Consider the following 22,296-nt stretch of genomic DNA (forward strand, 5'->3'; position numbering starts at 1 on the left):
CCAAATCAACCGTTACAAATGTAATTAAAGTGTTTGGGGAACGTTTGTCGACAGCCAGGAAGTCTGGATCGGGGGGAAATCGAAAACCGGAAGCCGCTGAGACGACAAAGAGAGTTGCCGGTAGTTTCAAGCGAAACCCTAACCTCTCTCTCCGAGATGCCGCAAATAAGCTGGGTGTATCGTCTACAACCGTGCATCGAGCCAAAAAACGAGCCGGACTATCGACTTACAAGAAGGTAGTGACTCCAAATCGCGATGATAAACAAAATACGACGGCCAAAGCGTGATCCCGGAGGCTGTACACGACGATGCTGACGAAGTTTGACTGCGTGGTAATGGACGACGAAACCAACGTCAAAGCCGACTACAAGCAGCTTCCGGGACAGGAGTTTTATACGGCAAAAGGAAGGGGAAAGGTAGCAGATGTTTTCTAGCACATGAAACTGTCAAAGTTCGCAAAGAAATATCTGGTTTGGCAAGCCATCTGTACCTGTGGCTTGAAAAGCAGCATTTTCATAGCTTCCGGGACTGTCAACCAAGAAATTTACGTGAAAGAGTGTTTGAATAAACGTCTGCTGCCTTTCCTGAAGAAACACGGTTGTTCCGTACTGTTTTGGCCGGATTTGGCATCTTGCCATTACGGTAAAAAGGCCATGGAGTGGTACGCCGCCAACAACGTGCAGGTGGTTCCCAAGGACAAGAACCCTCCCAACACGCCAGAGCTCCGCCCAATTGAGAAATACTGGGCTATTGTCAAGCGGAACCTAAAGAAGACCAAACTGGCTTTCTGCGGCGAAGAAGGTGGACAAGGTGGCTGTACAAAATCTGATAGTAGGGGTCAAGCGTAAGGCCCGGCAATTCGGATTTGGAAAAGCGGAAGCCTAACTGAATATTTTTCCTGAATTTTATACTAATTGAACTTGAAAAAGAAATTTAATTTGATTTTTTAAATAAACGATTTCACCGATTTACACGCGTTTTCCCTTGACCAAATTTTGACCGTATCACCCTTTATTCAGATAAATTAGTACTTTTTTTTTCTACTCTGCTGAATCAAACGAGTAGAAATAAGAAGGGATGTCGGTTACGCGCTCGAATAATTGAACATTCTATACATATTTAATCAAATAGCTGGAAAAATCTTTACGATTAATCGTTAATCGAATGATTGGACTTTTAGGCATCCCTAGAAAATAGTGTAATTACATGTTTTTAGTGCTCCTTCGAAAATGTCGAACAGCAGAATTGCAACCAGCAAGTGTAACCCAAGAACCAAAAGGGGTGCGATGCTTGTTTTCATTGTTATTGCCATGGCTTCACTAACTTATTTCGCACTATTTCTGCTATGCTCTTCTATCATCCAGAATAAGAAACGTATCAATGAATGTGTTTGCCGTCGAGTTAATAACGAAACAGAAAGTCGATGAAGAGAATCGATCAAAATCACTTCCACCCCTGCTTCCAAGTTTGGTTACAAGATTACAACTCTGTAGAGCATTTTGTGTGGTCGTTGGGGCGTGTGATTCTGAATATGGCAATGAGTGTGCAAAATGTTACGCAATTGCATCCTCTCTATTCGCACACGCCCGAAGATCGGAGGCGAATGTCATTTCGACTTGTTTTGTCTTCTAATGACTCTCTGATGACAGTGTTGGGGAAGCAGCAATGCTACATCGACATGTTGCGTCTAGAAACGATTCTCTGATAACTGTGTTGAAGACCCTAGTGGCACAAATTCATTGCATTATGTTAAGTAAACTGCCTTACAACCATAACCAGTACAAAGGTTATATAAACTATTATAGAAAATGTGTGTTGCTTGGGGAAGCAGCATATGCATATGCATGTACGTAATTGGTGGATTTGTTAGTTATTTCGACGTTTTTAGATAATGATTGACGTTTACAACTTTTCAATAGTTTATGTGTTTATATTTCTGATCGATTAGTGATATTTTTTTTAAATTGGTCCAGAGGCAGCTGAGTTATTAACGTTCAAAATCTTTCATAATTTCGTTACATGTTCCATTTTCGGTTTTCACAAAGCTAACCCCATTTAGAAATCACAGACGTAGTACTACGTCAAAATGGTTAAGAATTGTTTATAATCCCTGCTAAACTTGAACTGAAATGGTTATGGAACTTTACATGAACGTTTGTTGATAGAGTTTTAACCTTATGGTTTTTTGGAAGTGAACCTTACAAATAATGAGTTGTTAAGAACCATTACCATTCCAAATTCTTGTTTTCTCCATTCGTTTTTGGGAAACGAATTATATTGGTACCATTTTATTTATGATTTGAGAACTTTAATTGCAATGGTTATTGCAGTCGGTAAGGTTCAAACATGGTTTTGTAACATCGTTCCACTTTATGTGGAATATATCGCCAATAGGTTCCCTGTAAATTACTAATTACCAATTCGCGATATATTCCACGTATAGTTGACAGATAATACAAAATCATTAACGGACCTTACTGACTACCATAACTTTTATCATTAAAGTTCTCAAACCATAATTAAAAAGGTTCTTATATAGTCCTCTTTCCGAAAATGTTTGGAGAAAACAACAAACAGCTACAGGATCTGAATTCTTGAAATTAAAGGATTTTGATGAAGAGGGACAGAAACATCTGCAGGTAATAAATTTTTCGTCGAGGAACATACTACCATTTATGTTTAAATATGATCAGCTTAGTCTGAAAAGAGGGAATTAGAGATGACAAAGTATTTATTTTCAGTGTATGTCCAAATTCGCTCTCGCACAACTTGATTTTCGTCGATTGATGAATTATGTTTTGTATCCCCACTTGTACTGCTCCATTCCTAACAGCAGCTATTGTATTTATTATATTGATTGAAGGGAATCTCCTGTAACCCGATACTCAAGTCATATGCAATTATTAACAGTCCAGACAGTTAAAGGATACGAAGGAGGGACCAGTGAATTTTTCAGCCTTAGATTATAAACGATCGCATCCGCCTGAATGAATATAAGAAAATCAAAGTGAGAAACTATTGCATCTATTTGAGCTAGATAACAAGCACGAATTATAACATCTGGGGTTTTTAATTTATAAAAGATCCTCCTATGGATTGCATCCATTGTAGCGGAACATGTAATTTTGACCTTAGTCCGATTGGAAACAGTTCATTTAAAACATTGGTGTCAGAATAACTTCTATGTATGTTCCCAAATAATACGCCGACTTCTCTTGATCTATTTGGATGAGACACGTTACTCCAATCCCCCAGTCACGTAACTCCAATCCCCCAGCCTTTCTCATCCAAGGAGTTGTCGTTGGCTTACTTTTACTGAGACGATCACTGACATCGGGGAACATAAATTACTTATCTGAATCAACAGTGGGTTCTTGTATTTTCCTCATACATTTCTCACATGATATGTGGAAATGATATATTGAACTTTCTGAGCTTTCCTGATGTATTTATGCTGCGGTCTGTTCAGAGATTGATACATAGCGTCATTATTCGCATCTCCTAAGAGTTTGAAATTGTCCGTTGAAACGATCAGCACTTTATACTGGACTATTTGTAATGTATCCACCAGCGGACACTCTACTGCAACCGAATCTGTAGAGTGCTGATACCGTTCGTTTAAAGCCAAAGATTGTTCCTTCTGGATGATCTCCTGTGATGCTTTCCAAATTTTGCGTTATAGATTCACCTAGATTACTCGACGCATCTACATCTTTATCCTTGATTTTTGCTTCCATAGGCAAGCAATTGACTATTTTCCTTAAACGATGCGTTCTGCTTGAACCGTGGTTTTGGCTTCTGGACTTCGTTTTCACTAATTTATTCTCCGTTACCAAGGGGCATCGCGTCTACGCTTTCTTCAAGCACCTCTGCCTATTCCTCCGCTTCCGGTCGATGTTATCCAAAGACGCGTACGTACTTATGCTTTCCGTTGTGCTGCTGTTTTTCCTCGTCCTGATGTTGCTTTTCTGGTTTCGTTTGGGCATTACTCCCTTCATAAAAATATATATATATATATATAGATGCAGTGAGGAGGGAATTTTCTTTTTCATATCTATGTATACACTTTGCACACCTGTGTACATGTCGAGGCCGAACTCAGCAGGGAATTTCTCCCAGATGACACGCTTAACTTTCCCGTATTTACCAGCAACAAATTTTGGTCTGTAGTAGCTGAGAAAACTTCCCATAAACATAGTTATTGAACTTTTTAACAGTGCAATATGCAAAAAGGCTAGAAGACAATCAACAAAATTTTGGTTTTCCCATAGTAATTTCCACATAAACTTCATAAGGTTTGTGCCAAGTCAGTTTCTTGAAATTTTGGGAGGCTAATCAGTATCCAATTTGTAAACGTTTGAGCACCGTCGAGCAAAAATTTGAAATTACGCATCACTCTAGTGTCCATGTTAACAGATTTGGATTTGGATATGCAAAACACAAAGTCAGCTTTATTTCGACCATTATTCCAACGGTGCCGGCAATAACACTGACCGAACAAAGTGCTCCAGATGGCTCCGCTAAGTGTCACACACGACTGAGCCTAGAAAATAAACAAAACCCCGTAACGTGGGTAGATCACCTTTTCGTGGTACGTTACGGGATGTAAGATCTACCACCGATTCCTAGTCCTGACTACTTCAAACTAGGGGAACAGGATTTTTCAGTAATCCAAGGAACACATCTTAGTTCTTGTTACTTTTTATGCCTTGTTGATAGTGACAAGACTCGGCTATGTCCACCGAGGATGATCTTGAAACAAGGAAACAATGTGATTCCTAATTTTCTATTCGTTGTTCCTTAGTTTGAGGTGGTTAAGGCTAGGGTTCTGATGCATGGTCATTATCGGTGTCATTCCTTAATTTTGTTGCTAAGGAATATCGTTATATTTTTTTAGTACATTTTTTTCCTTGATTTGTTTTCCGTCGATCTTGTTTTCCGGCACCGCTAGAAGTCATTACACTAGTTTACAAAGCAACATAAAAAGTGTGAACTTTAGTGGTTGACCAACGTTTCTAATGCAAAATCCTACGCTGAATTCAATGCCGTGGTCAGAAAAAATTAAAGTAGAGCCATTTTTGAGATATAAAAAAAAAATTATATTTTTTTGAATTTTGGATAAAAGTACAATTACTAAAATGTCAATATCTTTGGAACTAGTGCACCAATTTTAAATCTTTTTTTATGAAAGTGAAGCCTAATAAATTTGCTATCGTTCACTAGAATATTATGTCTTAATTAAAAATTTAATTTTGAAGTCATTTAAAAATTTACAGCATTTTTTTTTATTTTTCCTGTGAATTTTCCATAAAAATCTTGTTTTAATCAACATTTTTAATGGGATAACAAGATTCAAAAAATCATTCCATAATTTATTCTTAAAGTCCATTGAAAACTGGAGAAAATGAGCCTTTAATGGATGAAATCGGTTGGAAATTGTCGAAGTTATGAAATTTTTTGTAAAATCATGGAAAGATTCCAAGATTGGCCGTTGTCCCGCTCCTAGGTTCATGCACCACTTCCAGTAAGCCTTTCTGCGGACGTGTACGCATACGGTGCATTTCACTAACACTACCAGCTGTCACGCAAAATTAAATGGGATATTTTCAACAATATAATTTACGCTAGTGTTTGTGAGACCGCTCGGCGAGAACCTAACGCAACAAACTCAATTTGACAGCTTTCTTTCTTTAACATTGCTTAACGATGTATACGACAAAACGTGAATTCAAGTGTAAAAATGATCCTCAAAAGTTTTGTTACGCGTGTGGCAACTATATATTTACAAAATCGGTCAATTTCACTGCTTCGTTGCAAACTGCATACAGGCTTTATTTTAAAATTGATCCTGGAGACTTTGACGAACCGTGGATTCCAAAAGTATTATGTAGTTCGTGCAAAACGTGCTTGGCTAGGTGGATGTCAGGCGCAAGGTAAATTGATTTTTTGAATAACTTTCATATAAACAATTTATGTAAAGCATGGTAGTGCTTTGTTCTTTCCTGATCGACATTATCTTACTTCATCTATTTTTGATAAGTGTTAATGTCTTACTTACTAACTCACTTATTTGTTATCTGTCAGTCGCTATTTGTCCTTTGACACCGTTTTGTCATGCAACGGATTGTTATTTCTGCTTGACAAAAGTTAAGCAACAAGGACGTCACAAAACAGTTGAGTATCCACAAGTGGCTTCTATGACAAAACCTGTTCCACATTCAAGTTCGGTCCCGTATCCTGTTTATCCAAAGCGGAAACGAGCGCCCTCTGTTGAATCGACCGTTACAAAAAGTGAGGAGGAATTCAAGGAGGAATGCGAGGAAGACTTCGAGGTGGAATTGGAAAGAAACCCAAAACTGTTTACACAATCCGAATTTAATGATTTGGTGCGAGATCTCGACTTATCGAAGGAGAAATCCGAATTGCTGGCATCACGCTTGAAAGAACACAACATACTGAGCAAGGAGGTCAAAATTTCTTGTCACAGGAATCGTCACAAGAAATTTGACAAATATTATTCTACAAAGGACAAGGCATGTTTTTGCCATGACGTAAACGGCTTGTTTGAAGAGTTTGGTGAGCCATATGATCCAGCTGAATGGCGTTTATTTATCGATAGCAGCAAGTTGAGCTTGAAAGCCGTTTTACTGCATCAAGGGAATGAGAAACCTTCTATTCCATTAGCTCATGCCGTTAATATGAAGGAAACGTATGAATCAATGGCTCTATTGCTCAATTTGATAAATTACAATCAACACAATTGGAAAATTTGTTCCGATCTTAAAGTGGTTGCCATGTTGACTGGATTGCAACAGGGATACACAAAATATATGTGTTTTTTGTGTAAATGGGACAGTCGAGCTCGTAAGAAACACTACGTCCGAAAAGATTGGCCAAAACGGAATAATTTCACAATTGGTAAAGACAACGTTAAAAATGATCCTCTTGTGGTAAAAGAACGCATAATACTTCCACCACTACATATAAAACTTGGGCTATTCAAAAATTTCTTCAAAGCGTTGCAAAAAGAAGGGCCGGCATTCCAGTACTTGAAACCAGTATTTCCAAATTTATCTGACGCAAAGATAAAGGAAGGTGTATTTGTTGGCCCACAGATCAAAAAACTGCTCAATGATTCCGCATTCAATACAGTTTTGACACCAGATGAGGAAGAAAGCGTGGAAATCGTTCCAGCGTGTTGTCACAACCTTTTTAGGAAATTTCAGAAGCCCATATTATGAGGAAGCCGTCGATGAATTGCTCAAAAATTATGAGAAAATAGGTATAAATCAAAAATATTGTGTTTGTTACATATAATTAATTTCAAATCCTTTTATTTCACTGAACACAGGTGTGAATATGTCTTTGAAGATACATTTCCTACATTCTCACATGGATTTTTTCCCGGAAAATCTTGGTGACGAGAGTGATGAGCACGGCGAACGTTTTCACCAACAAATGAAGATGATGGAACGTCGTTACCAAGGGTTTTGGGATGAAGCAATGATGGGTGACTATTGTTGGTTTCTGATTCGAGAAACAAGTTCAAAACATCGAAGACAAAGTCATTCGATTCTCAATCATTTTTAATAAAACCTAAATAAATTTCTTTTGTATCAACTCGGTTTTAAATCCTGATATGCCTTAATCAAATTGATATGTAGAGAAAAGAATCTCCCATGAAAACTTTACATGCGATTTGGATGTTTACAACGACACCTAGAAAAGGAACTCTAAAGCTGTTGTATTTCAGCAACATTTTTAAGTGTTTTACAAAAATGATCATAAGTTCGACAATTTCCAACCGATTTCATCCATTAAAGGCTCATTTTCTCCGGTTTTGAATGGACTTTAAGAATAAATTATGGAATGATTTTTTGAATCTTTTTATCCCATTAAAAATGTTGATTAAAACAAGATTTTTATGGAAAATTCGCAGGAAAAAAAAAAAAAAAAAGCTGTAATATTTTAAATGACTTCAAAATTACATTTTTAATTAAGACATAATATTCTGGTAAACGATAGCAAATTTATTTAGCTTCATTTTCAAAAAAAAAGATTTAAAATTGGTGCACTAGTTCCAAAGATATCGACATTTTAGTAATCGTACTTTTGTCCAAAATCCAAAAATCAAAATTTTTGTATATCTCAAAAATGGCTCTACTTTAATTTTTTCTGACCACGACATTGAATTCAGCGTAGGATTTTGCATTGGAAATGATCATCACCTTACCGAGTTCAAAAATGCTGTAAACTAGTGTTATCAGTGATTAAAATTCATACGTTACATTTGAAAACATACACACTTAGAAATTTTTACAGAAATCTGTAAAATTTTACCGAAATCTCAACAGCTGAACGTTCGGTAAACAGTTTCGCAGATTTCCTGTAATTTTTCACAAATATCTGTGAATTTTTCACAGATATCTGTAAATAATTACAGGAAATCTGTAAAATTGTTTACCGAACGTTCAGCTGTTGAGATTTCGGTAAAATTTTACAGAAATCTGTAAAATAATCTTAGTGTGTAGACATTAAAAAATGTGTGAAAACGCGGTCTTCTACGACATCTGAAAATACATTTAGTACAATCTCAGAATTATTTATAAAAGTATCTATTTGACTTATTTTGTTACAAAAAAAATAATAAATAAAATCAAAAAGTAAATATTTATTTTAATAGTTTGGATTGAAGTTTTTTTTTTAATGAAATTGTCAATTGTTTTTATCAGTGTATATTTTTTTTCGCGTATTAAAATCAATTCTCTACAATTCGTCCTTAGATACGATTTCGGTACAGTCAATAGTTTCTTCATGCACAGTGCCAATTAAAATATATAAGCCTTGATGAAATATGATGCTTGACCCAAAATGGTCTATATATCCCCCTGTCGAAACCATAATGTTTCATTTAAATCGGTAAGACTAAAATTTGGCCATTCACCTATTACGCGTGGAACTGCGATTGATATATTAGTTTGACGTTTGTCATAAACGTCATAAAGGAAAGTCATATTGCTCTTGCATTGCTGCATTGCAGCGCTGTACCAACAATAAAAGTTGAATGTTTCTGCTAACTAACAATCTTCAACAATATGACTTCGCTCCAATGCAAGCAAGCGAGGAGTGAAACCTGATGCATTACGGGGCAGAGAATAATGGAAAGGAAATAGTTTATAGATCGAAGCTTCATTCATTTCACATTTCCTTCATCTTTGTGACTTCGGGCACACATTTGACATTTTTCCAATTCATAGTGCTTGTCTGCTGTAGTTCTATGGCTTGTTCTGTTCAGTAGTGTCAATAAATATGTATTAGGGTGATAGATCATGTTCTGTTGCCTCATGTTCTTATGTGGACACTTTTGGACGATTTTCTTCTGTTTGTTTTATTTCATCATTTTCTAGACTCATTGTCAGAATCAACAAATTGACAAAGTGCACCAGTTGTGGCAATACTTAAAATTTACTCCGTTTTTGGCATGTGGCATGTACCAATCATGGTCTATTTATTTTAAATACGTATGGCCAACAACTGGTATATTTTTCTATTGTGCCATTACTGGTTCACTTACCCTAGGATTAATATGAAAACGAAGCGCCAATATTGAGTCCGTCTCCCTACGAAGTACCAGAACATGTTTCCATGCATAATATTTTGTCAGCTTCCTCTAAACTTGGTCTCTTCAGACTTCCAATCACCCACTCGTATCCCCAAAGCTTGTCTAGTTCCTTCTTATCGAATCTTTATGAAATAAATTGTTATGACAATGTGAATTCTTATCACTTCATTCCTCTATCACTTTTATGGTGGTCTTTCGTTCACTCCGTTTCTGTGAATTCGATGTGCATTGTAGGTAGGTATGTATGTATGCTGTCAAATTGACAATACATACTACTGCCGGCTAGCTGTGTAGCTAACAGAGCACAAGTCAGCACTCGGATGCATAGGAAAACGGAAATTCAGACTAAAATTTGTATGCCAAGAAAGTGACAGTGCATGGCACTGCAGATATACGATGCTTTCTACTAGACATCATCAACAAATGAATGCATTCCTTCGTTATAGTGGAGAAGAGATGCGCTGCATATAGCAGTCCACGAATACTCCGACGGAACCTTTGAACTGTACAGATGGTTTCTCGTGTCTTTGCTATCCATAATTTCAAATTTGCCCTTCGCATGCGGAGACATAAATATATACCTACAAATCACATATACAACAGGCTTTTATGCATCTACTATTGCATAGCATTCCAACAGTTTTGCCATTGGTCTGCATTTCATGTGCTGTGCATACTTTAGTATTACGAAATCAATTGGATTGGTAATTCGGTGCTGCATTGATGTTCGACAATGTCGTAGATGTTGGAGCACCAGACGGGTAAAGAAACCATAATCATATACTGTCACATTTCCAGTTCCGATTGAATCGTCGAGAGGGGTTTTTATTGTTAAATAATAATTTCTTCATCACCATTTCAAAATGGCGAAACTGCTTTTGTAAACAATGGCTTTAACTGTAGATTTATCACGAACAAAAGCTCACATATGCAAACTAACAGCACCGTTAGGTAGACGAATGTAAGGGAGAGCAGCCCATAATGTACTCCTGGGTTAAAATGCCCACTTTTAGAAAAACAGCGATAACTTTTCCTCAGATGTATTTTGCGGGTAACGGGCTGCTATCATACCAAAGCTTTAAACTTTCAATGAAGGAATTGATTAAATTGACTTTGAAATAGATTTTTGATTTATCAGTACTTCTAGATTTTCTTTCTGATAATCCAGTTGCACCGTCGAAACATCATTGTAATAAAACTACAGTTTTTTTGCCAGCAAAAATCTAATTTACTTAAAATCCGAACGTCGATTAAACTTTGCCGTTCTCAAATCTTTGACAAAACCTTTCCAATTTGCTTTCTGTAGATGAATTCTTTTGCTTTCATCCTTCCTGAAAGCTGCAAAGATGCAGAGAAAAAAAAAACAAACATCGTTTTTCGTGATTGAGCCGGAGCGCTTTTCCAAGGATGTAGGTACCCCGGCGTTGGATTTAAATAAGATAGGATTCCAGTTTGATCGCTTAGTGAGATAGGATTAGCTTGCTCTGCAAAAGTAAAACGAATGTTGGGTGAACCAATGATGTGTATTTGGAATTCTAATCATTCTTTACAAATTTACAATTATTGCGAGCCTTTTGAGCCATAAAAGAAGATTTGAGAAAAAAAGTCGATCATGTCACGATGATTCATGTGGAGCAAATCGATTTTGGTTTTTTTCATAATCCCGTGAAGAGCCGTTTATTACCAAAACAAAATCAGGAAGATGTGAATACATTCACACAGCCAGGAAATGTACGATTCTAATACAGATTTATATTAAAAGCATGCGGACTTTGCAATGTTTCATATATATAACTGCCGGGATTACAAATTATTACAAATAAATAAAATATATATAATAGATATATAGGTATATAATTTTTTTTTTTTTGTTTTCCGTCGATCTTGTTTTCCGTGCTGAGCACCAATGCTACCGACGCCGGGGAGGCAGCTCCCACATCTGGACCCTACCTATCGACCCATCAACTCATGAACTGGGGACCAACGGCTTTACTTCCCTTCCGAAGGAAGGCGTGATAAGAGATGTTATGCCTCAGAACATTACGGTGGCGCCGACTGGGATTGAACCCAGGCCTACTGGGGTGAGAGGTAATCACGCTTACCACTACACCACCGGCGCCGCTAATATAATATATATAATTGCCGGGATTCACAAAAAAAATTACCGATGAACGAAAAACAAGTTTTCCGAAAGCTTGGCATAATTTGACAGTCGTGGTAAATTTTGCCTTACCGATCTAACGGCAATCGAATATTTTACCGAAATGTTTGCCGGAAGCTCGGTTGTTGGATTCTCGGCACTTTTTTTTTGTCGGACTCGGCGAAAAAGTATAAGTGTGTAGTATTTTAATTTTTGGAAGGAAAAACAGCCACAGCGAGTCATACTCCCTTCGGTAACAACTCCCTCGATTTCAACATTGCGACTTGGAACATTCACTCGATATTCCATCGAAAAAAGCACACCACTTGTGGGTTTCATCCTTGATCTACAGAATGAATAGCATCCGGTTGTTGGCCCAATCCCGGGACCAGGCGGTGCGGATCGTATGTTTGATGTATTTCTTAGCGTCTGGGCCGGGTACTTCTTTAGTGTAAAGTCGCCCATGTCGACCTGAAGCTGCGAGGTGGTCGGCCTCCGCGTTGCCTCTTATGCCACAATGGCCCGGGATCCATACAAAAGCCGAACATCTAGGGGCCTGCTTCTATATGCTCTGAATCCACGGGTGTCTCGAGATTGGGGACCTGAGGGTGGCTAGGAAACTAGTGGAGTCGGAGAGAATGGGCGGTAGAAGGTGCTGCAGTAGGCATCGGCAACCCTGAAACCTACTCAGTTGGGGGCCCTGGATCCATCAGTGTAGCGGTGGTGGTGGTTTCCGTACTTCCGAGCCAGCATTTTTGCGATGTGTGTGGGTAGGGCAGCGGAGTTCGTTCCTGCTCTAAATTTCTGACCGATTGAAGTGTCCACGTTTAGGGTTGGTGCGACCCATTCCCTTGCTCCGTTCCAGTGCACCCTGGATACTTGAGGGAGGTTTTGATGGGCGAGGGAACTGAGGGTTCTCCTCCCCTCCCTGAGGAGGGAGACCTCGGCATTACCGGATGTTTTCTCCTGGGGGCAGATTGCTCTGCAGCAAATTGTTTCTGCGATTTTGTAGCGGAAGGGAAGTATTCCAACCTCGATGCATGCCGCATCGGCCGGTGTAGATGGGAGTAAACCAGCGACAATTTGGGTGGCCGTGTTGTAAGTTGGTCCTAATCTGCTGTTCAGAATTTCGATGCCGTAAAAGATGCGGTTGTTTACCGTCGCTTCGGCTGCCCGTAGTATGACGTCCCTGTTGGTGCTTTTGTGTGATTTGGAGAGTGTGCGTAAGATGTTTAGCCGAGTACCGCAGTTGGCTTTGATGTCAGCGAAGTGGTCCCTAAAAGTCAGAGGCCTGTCTAAGTGGACACCAATGATTTTAATCGTTTTCCTAAAAGGAATCGGGACCCCGTTTGAAGTGACGACTGTTGGCAGAGGACTATGGCGAGACCTGCAGATGTGCGATAACACGCTCTTCTCGGCTGACAATGCGAACCCGGATCGGTTTGCCCATCTGGTGGCGGCCGAGACTGCTGGTTGTATCTTTTTACGGATATTCTTTAGGGAACTACCCATTACCAGAAGAACGATGTATTCCACATAGACGTAAACGTAGACTCTTTTCCCAAAGAATCCAAAAATATCGTTCATGGCGATGACGAATAAAGTGACCGCAAGGACTGAGCCCTGGGGGACACCTGTCTCTTCAGCTCGGGTTGACGAACGCTGGTTTCCGATCAATACCTGAAAAGTCCTATCGTTCAAGAAATTCCGGATAAAGTGCAGCAGGTGCCCACTAAGGCCCCAATTTGCTAGCTGTTGGATTACCCGCGGGGTCCATGCTCGGTTATGAGCCTTGGAAAGGTCCAAGGACACGATGTCTGCATGCATACCGTCTTTTGTTGCCTCCTGTAGAACCTCTCCAATGCCGTCAAAATATGTTCCCGTGCCATGGCCGGGGCGGAAAGCGTGCTTTCTACCATCCGTAGGGTAGAAAGCGGCGGTTTACCATCCGGTCAGGGATTTTGCATGCACAGCAGGTAAGCGAGATGGGACGGTAATTGCTAGTGTTCGTTGCTACTTGGCCTTGCTTGGGTATGGGGACTACCAGACTGGGTGTCCACGAGTCTGGTAGTGTCTTGCTCATCCAGTGCCCGATCAGGATGTTTAAAAAGGTGGTTTTAGTACGCGGTGGGAGATGAAGTAGCATCGGGTACCCAATGTCGTCTGGGCCGGCGGATTTACCCTTACTCCGACTCAGAGCAAGGTCGAGCTCAGCAAGATGGAAGGGTGCGTTGATGGGAAGCGGAGGGTTATCTTCCTGGATGTTTATGGTGGCAATAGACTGTTTCGTCACGTTGTTCCGGTGTAAGAAATTGCTATGATGGCGGATAGCGACGCGAAGTGGTCCGCGAGTAGATTGGAAATGGTCGCGGGATCCCCAGTGAGGCCGTTGGGCAGGCTGATGGCTATGCCTTTGGCCTTCCTTTTTCCGTTCAGAGCATTGATCCGGCTCCAGAGCTCCGCTAGAGTCTGGTTTGAGTTAATGCTCTCTAGTAACTCATTCCAGCTGTTGTTCTTCACGTCCCTTATAATTTGGCGGCACTCGTTTCGCTTTGAACGGTAGAACTCCATGGCTCGTATTTTATCCAAGCAAGCACACTTCACTGATTATTTGTGGCAAGAACCCTATTTGTGGTTTTTGTGGACTGCGATTTTTGGTTTTCCCGGAATAGAAAAAATTTCACACATCCCCTGAAATGCTATATGTGTATGATACATGATATTCTTGTACCGTTAACTTGAAATTCCACATGTTTGAGAGCTAACCTTTTTTTTCCTTGATTTGTTTTCCGTCGATCTTGTTTTCCGTACTGAGGACCAATGCTAGTGGCGCCAGGGAGGCAGCTTCCCCACCTAGACCTTACCTATCGACCCATCAACTCATGAGCCGGGGACCAACGGCTTTACTTCCCTGATCAGAGATGTTATGCCTACCACGCTTGAGAACTAACCTGTTCAGATATTATTTTGCCCACCACTGTAAATTGATAAATTTACTCTGCTCCCACACCTTTTTATGTGTGAATCAATCTTGCAAATTATTTCAGCCTTTATACATGCTTTCACTCAACCAATCAAATTTCGCATCCTACAAGGCATGAAATACATCGCGTAACGTGTTACACACAGTCAGCGCCCATGCTTTGAAAGCAAAGTTTTCTTCGAAGTTGTCATTTCATCTAATCTGCTAATTTGATTTTCGCTTTTTGCTTTCGTGCAGCCTGTAGCTGATTCGCTTTTGTTCATGGAAAGTTTTAGGGCAACTTTCCCTTTTCTTCTCTATCTATTTCCTTCACTTCCAATATGCCTAAGTAGATTTACTTCTTCTCTATCGGATGCTACTGGCACACGAATGGTGCTGGGGTTGCTTTATTGGATTTTCTACTGAAATTAATTTCATCAATTTTTACTTTTCAAATACTGAATAATAAACATCACAAGGCGGGGAGTATTTCAAGTTTTAATGTTGCGCTCGTTATCAGTAGATAAATATAATTCATTTTGAAGGGGCTTCCCTAATGACAGTCAGAGAAGACGCAACTATAAAGTAAAATCATGTTGGAGGCAACCAGTTTAATTCCTGTCCGGTCTAAGATTTCTTCGATAGATAAATAATATCATTGTGCTGCTAGTGCAAAAATGGTACAGGACTAGCTCTGCATGCGAACCAGCCCCAGGCTGAAAGCCTCAGTAATAAAGATACCTAACCTAGCCTGGTGCAGGACTAGCTCTCAATTAAAATCTGCGGAAGTGCTCAAAGAACACAAAGTTGAAGGTAGGCGCAAAGTTTCGGTTGGGGCCAGAAGAATATAGAAGAATATGGGATCGATAAAATATATCATTCCAATCGAGCAAAATACCTTGCAAACGGGTGAGATGTCGTACTCTAGTGAAAAGTAAGTTATCATATTTCAAGGATACACTGGTCGTATGCGTTTTTGTGCAAACATTGATCCAAACGTCAATTTGACGAAACTTCTAACTTCTAACGCTCACGCAAATTAACGCCATCACGTGCTGTAACGCGGGTAGATCACCTCTTCGTGATTCTTTAAGCCGCTGGTACAGTGCTGTGCACAGTGCACAGCTGGTGAACGAGTGGACGCCAGCTTTCACTTTACAACTTGTTGCATACGTATCTTTTTTATGCTTTAGACAGCTGTTGACATAATTTTAGTTAATATGATTTTCTGAATTTTTATTTTATATTGCGTTTTGTGTACAGTGTTTTTACGAACCTGAGTATTTTCCCCATCAAATTTCCATTTTTTTAATACAACATATAGTCAGATGAGATAACAAATAAATAAATTAATAATAAGTATGTTTTTGATTTTGCAACAAATATCCAGCACAATTTTTTTCTACTTATCTATAATTATTCTATTCCAGACCTAATAACTTACTATGGAATAAAATGTATCAATTTTTAAATATTCAAACAATATATGCTGAATTCTTCGACAGACCCAAAGTTGGCATTCCTCCTCGATTTCCATCACAAACTTCACGCAAGATGTTCTTAAGAATACTCAATTTCGGACTCCCTTAGCTCAGTCGGTGGTCTAGGATTGGATAATTCCTCGACTTCCCAGGGCATAGAATATGATTGTACTTGCCACATAATTAAAAATCGTACAGACTTAGAATGTTCTAAATTAACAACTGTGGAAGTGATAAAAGAACACTAAGCTGAAGGTCAGCGTAAAGTTCCAGTACGGAAGTAATAAAGCCAAAGAAGAAGAATATGTTCCAAAGTAGGTATTCCATTAGAATACATTTCAAACTGGTTGTCAAATGAATTTTATGTGCTTTAAATTAGAGCTTGTTGTTTGTTGTGCTTTTATTGTTTTCAGATTTAACCGAGTTGTATCTATAGGGAACTTAGAGCGTTGCATAACTACATCCGGCACTTAACTTATATGAAGTTCGTACTGTCGTCCCAATTGCCAGAATTTCAAATTGAAATGAAAAATAAATCACTGTACCAATTATCCACTGGTACACCCGCACTTGCGACACTCTCCCGCCACCGAATTCGTTATTTTTAATGGTTTTGTGCAATTAATTCATTTATTTATTTTGACCATTGCACTCTCTGTTTCTACTGCGCTTCACTCTTTCATGTTCATAATGGTGAATTATCCATTTTCCGCCTGCATCCGACCGGAAAATGGTCCATACTCTGAGTGAGCTGCGTTGAACACAAATTCCCATTTTCGACCGCGGCATTGAACCGAATCTCACAAAAAAGGTGAAAAGAATATAAATTTATCGATTGTCTGATTTATGCTCAAATTTAAAGCATCTGTTCTCTGTTGGCCAGTGTTGTTTTCAGAAGAGGATGAACTTCTCGGTACGCTGCATCGTCCGATTTCGTTTGTCCTACCGCACATCGCGAATGCATATGTTTGTGGGCAGTGATAATTCACCCCTTCGTTTTTGGTGAGAGGTGCAACGATGCGCACGCGAAACGATTGAGTTTAAATTATTTAAGCGAATCAGTGAAATACATTTGCGTATTTGCGCTTTATTTTTGAAAATTTATGTTCCGCTTATGCTATTGGTAGGCTATCTCTCGCAGTGATACCTCTGGTGGAATGATGATGCTCTCTAGAGATCATCTAGCATAATATTGTGTGAAGTCAGTTCATATTGCAAAAATGCGTGCATGGACGAATGTTGAGAATGGGAAGAATTCCGTTGTATCAATATTAATAATGATGACAATTTATTTTCATCGGATTTGTTTCAATCAAATGGGAAAATATTTGCCCACATTGGGAGGACTAGAATTTATGAATGAATAAGTAATAAGTATGGGAAGGTAGGGATACTTGATGCGGAGGGGAGACTTGATTCCCCCAGTTTATTTCCATGAATGTGTTGAACATGCAAAGTAAATGGGCAGTACATTATCTGATATTGAGTAGCACGCGGTACAGTTACACATGATCAGTAGGAAATGAAAATTAGGGTACGAATCGTTCTCAAAATAGATTTGGTACTTTGGGGGGTGACTTGAAGGATTTCAAGTAATTAGCCAAATATTGCGTGTACACATTAATATAGTCAGTACGGGTTTACTGAGTTTTTGAATTGCGGAACTGTTCGGTAAAAGTTTAAAAATCTGTGGAAAATTTATTAATGAGAAAATTTGTTCTGAACATGTACATACTTAGTTATGTTAACCCCATTTAATGATAGAAAATAAAATTGGTCGATATCATTGACTCCTTACGGATAACGGTCATTTGAAATTTTACCGACATTTTCAGCAATTCAAAAACCCAGTAAAAAAATACTGACTCCTGTAAAAAAATCTTAGTGTGTACCATTAATTATGTCAAGCAAATTTGGTCCATTTTCAACCCCCTCCACTCTTTGTCACATTTTTTGAATGAACCTTATTTTTTTTTGTATGACTCGTCACAGTTTCCAAAAAACCCCTCCCCAAAAAGTGTGACATAATTAATGGACGATCCGTTATAAGTACTCGTAGTATAAACAGCGTGTCTCTAGCTAAGTATTATGAAATCATAATCAATCAAATTGTTTTAATTGAAAGCAGGATTAGCATTCCGTTTGATTCAATTATGCTCTAGGTTTTTATGGATAAACCGTTAATATATACAAAATGAGATCAACTGGAGTAATACAATTACACTATACACTGGAGTCGCTTTTTATGCGGTTTTTTTACGCGGATTTTGGAATTTACACGGTTTTTTACGCGGATTTCGGAATTTCCGCGGTTTTTTACGCGAATTTCGGATTTTTTTTACGCGGCTCTCAGAATTTACGCGGTTTATCGTTATACACTGGAGTCGCTTTTCACGCTGTTTTTTTACACGGTTTTTTACGCGGTTTGTTTTACGTGTATTCTGGAATTTACGCGGTTTTTTTTTTCTACGCGGCACGTATCACCCGCGTAAAAAGTGACTCCAGTGTACATAATAGCAAATTATGATATAAATTTCATCACCAGTTTTACTCGGGTTGCTACACAATGTATGTAAAGGATACCATTCATTGTTGTAGGGCACAGCCATTGGACAGTGGGCTGTCCACCTCGTATGACTTGATCAAGTACGATACCTGGTTATATTCAATTTACCATTGTATGAAGGGCCAAAAACGGATGGTGAACCCGTAAGCAGAGACACTTACGCATGAAGAATCTCCTTCCAAATGATAAAAATATTCCAACCCGATAGAGAACAAGCCATCATACCAGGGGATGTGCCAATCAGTGGGGAGAAGAGTCCACCTTCAATTCACGAAATGTTAACAACAGGGAGTTGGCTATACCACTCTCCCCATCCAAATTGCTTCAACCAGGCGATAGTCCCATCTCTACCCAATGAGTTTATATGTTTATTTGAAAATATGTAAAATATGATAATATAATACTACCCATGATTTTCTGCTCAGTAAGCAAAAACAATGCCTTCAGGTTAATCGAGCATCTCAAAACCACAACACTCCATGACAAAATATGATTAAGGCTGTGAACCAGTAGCCGAGTTAAATTTAACTCGTGGTTAAAAGTGACATTTCGAAAGTTATTTTCTATGTTCGAAAATCCCCGTGCTGCCGATCGACCGATTTTCGACCCACGGTTGTTAAAAGTTAACTTCTTGTCTGTCAGAAATAACCATGCTCGGATAGCAGGGTTCATCGATAACTTTCCATCTGTCAAATTTTAACCAAAAGTTAAAAAAAAATCGCCAAATGGTTCAGAGCCTAAGTTTCTGCGTGGTATGTAATGAACAACCAGCGACTACCATGACGACAACAGTGAACTTGGAACTTACCATTCGTTTAGGACAGTGGTTCCCAACTTCTCCAGATCCGCGACCCCCTTTACGAAAAATTGAGAGTCCCGTGGCCCCCTTGAATGTACGATGGATAAATTGTGCTGAGATGAGAAAAAAACATTAATTTTGTTTGCTATCTAATGGATTTATTTCATCTTATGTTAAAAACAGGTAAAAACTTATTCAGTGTGATTGTTGCGCTTGGATTTGAGATACTAGTTTAGGAATACGGGGCTGCGTTTGAGACAACGCCAATCTCATATCGTCCTCAACGTTCCTCGACTTTGTCTTGATCTGGAGGAGAGTTGAAAATCCGCTCTCACAGAGGTATGTAGATGCAAATGGGATCAGGACCTTTAATGCCTTCAAGGAGACTTTGGGGTACGGCTCGTACATGGCACACCAGAACTGGTTCAAATCCTTTTCATGGAACAAATCACGAGAAGAGGAATCATTTCTCAGATCTAAGTATTCGTCCTGTATCTCACCAGGAAGACTAGCCACATCCAATGAAGAAGAAAACGGGTTGCGGACTAAAGCAGCGTCTTCTTTTGTCACCTCGGGGAAATACTTCTCAAATTGCTTATCCATGGGCAATTATTTCTAATTTAAGATCCGAATTCAGCTCGTCCGCTCCTTTGTCAGTCATACTGCACAGTTTCAGTTTATCGAACATGGCAACATTTCCAATATTAACCTTTCGGCGCCAGTTTTTGATTTTTGCCATGAATGCTTGAAGATGGTCTTGGAAGTGAACAAGATTGATTTTTTTGCCCAGTAGCTTCAAGTTCAGCGAATTTAGATGCTCGATAAACGAGGCGCTTCTGCCAGCTTTCCTCATTAAAATTAGCAAGGAAATCGTTTTTCCCTTGAGCTTTCAAGAACATTTGGATTTCGTCCTTCAATTCGAAAACACGGTTGAGTAGATTGCCTTTTGACAACCAGCGCACGGAAGTGTAGAAAAGAAGAACCTCATGATCTGAGTTCATTTCTTTGCAGAGTTTTTTGAATAAACGTGTATTCAGAGCTCCAGATTTAATATTGTTAACAATTTTTATGACTGAATCCAGTAGGTACTTTCAACAATGGTTCCGGCAGAGTCTTGCTGGCAAGGGCATATCGATGAATCATGCAATGAACAGTAGTGGCGTGTGGAGCAAGCTCTTTAACTTTTTTCTGAAACCCTGATTTGCTACCAAGCATTGCTGGAGCGCCATCGGTACAAACTCCACCGACTTTTTCCCACTGTAAGCCACCCGATTCAAAAAATGTTTTGATTTTGGCCATGATATCATCACTTTTGGTAGTAGTTTCCAGATCACTACAGAAAAGAAACTCTTCCTTTAAATCGCCAGAGTAAACGTACTTCACAAATATCAACAGTTGCGCACAGGAGTTGACATCCGTAGATTCGTCGAGTTGGATTCCAAATAGAGGGGATTGCTTGATTTCTTCCAAAATTTGCACTTTAACATCTTCGGACGTATGGGTAATTCGTCTTTGCACGGTGTTGTTTGACAACGAAATTTGCCGCATTTTACTCTCACTTGCTTCCTCAAGAACCAAATTCACCATTTTCAGCATGCTGGGTTTGATGAGAGTTTCTCCGATGTGGTTTTTTGTTTTTCACGATTTCCAATGCTGCGTCATATGACGCCTGCACTACTGCGGTGTTCTGTTGTTGGATGCTGCCTGTAGCATCGAATATTTGCCGTTTAAGGCCTGCCACATCCTTTGTGCTATGCTCAGAATGTTTCGTGTCCAAATGCCGTTTCAATTTTGACGGCTTCATAGCTTCAACACTCAACACAACACAGCACAATACACATTGTGGCTTATCGACGTCATTAACGGTTAAAGCCGTTAATCCGTATTGTATATATTCATCGGAATACTTTCGTTTCTTGTCCATGTTTGCGGTGGTCTGCAATTAACAATTTAATCTTACTTCTTTTATGTTACCATTTTCTATTTCGACTTTACCGATTCAAATTGATATTATTTGCAGGGATACTCACTCGTGGGAATCCTCTGAGAAAAACAAGATCCGAGCAGCAACAATTTTTGATCTGAGAATCACAAATCGTGCAACCGATTGATATGGAACTTGACCCGTGAATGGTACACTTCGTTATAAAGAGGCAACAAAGCAAAGCAAGAGATTTTCATTGAGCATTGTGTCCATTGCTGCTTTTTGACACTTAATCGGCGCACACTAATGCACCACCTCAATTTTTATAAAAAAAGCGTATGTAAGAAGGAAACAGAAAAGATGGAAAATAATGAATCCATTCATAGACTTCTCTGCAACGGGAATTATTAGTGAGCAGTTTCACTAATACATGCGTTCTACTGGTTGAAAATTAAAAAAAAAAAACTACCAGGGACAGCCCTATGGGGTTGTACGCAATGGTGACGTAGGACTACGTGGTCTTATATAATAAATCTTATTTGTTAACTGCAGCAGGAGCTTGTGTTTTGTGTAGGAATAGAAATTTGAGCGGTTCTCTCTGTTTATACTCTTTTGCACAGCAAAAAAAAATGTAATATCGATCAATGTAATTCAAGCTGATGTATGAAATAATGATGTAATAGCAAAAAGCAGATAGAATATTACATCAATGGATGTTATTTTGTTCGCAAAATCGATGTACATCGTACAACGTTATATTACACAACCGATGGATTGACCTGGTTGCAGCAGTTTGGATGTA

General features: G+C 39.0%; 1 protein-coding gene across 1 annotated transcript; it reads right to left on the reverse strand.

The window, feature by feature from the left end:
- Positions 1-21,137: 21,137 nt before the first annotated feature.
- On the reverse strand, positions 21,138-21,494 carry LOC135712454 (SCAN domain-containing protein 3-like). The gene has a single exon (XM_065235404.1). It carries the CDS (start codon positions 21,492-21,494, stop codon positions 21,138-21,140), a length of 357 nt encoding a protein of 118 aa, XP_065091476.1.
- Between the last annotated feature and the right edge of the window lie 802 nt (positions 21,495-22,296).

This window comes from Ochlerotatus camptorhynchus, unplaced genomic scaffold (genome assembly GCF_037179485.1).
Source record: "Ochlerotatus camptorhynchus isolate MF236.1 unplaced genomic scaffold, CSIRO-AGI_Acam_v1.1 ptg000482l, whole genome shotgun sequence".
Lineage (NCBI taxonomy): Eukaryota > Metazoa > Arthropoda > Insecta > Diptera > Culicidae > Ochlerotatus > Ochlerotatus camptorhynchus.

Coding starts and splice junctions, on each gene's coding strand:
- LOC135712454 (XM_065235404.1), bottom strand. CDS start 21,494: ATGGACAAGAAACGAAAGTATTCCGATGAATATATACAATACGGATTA.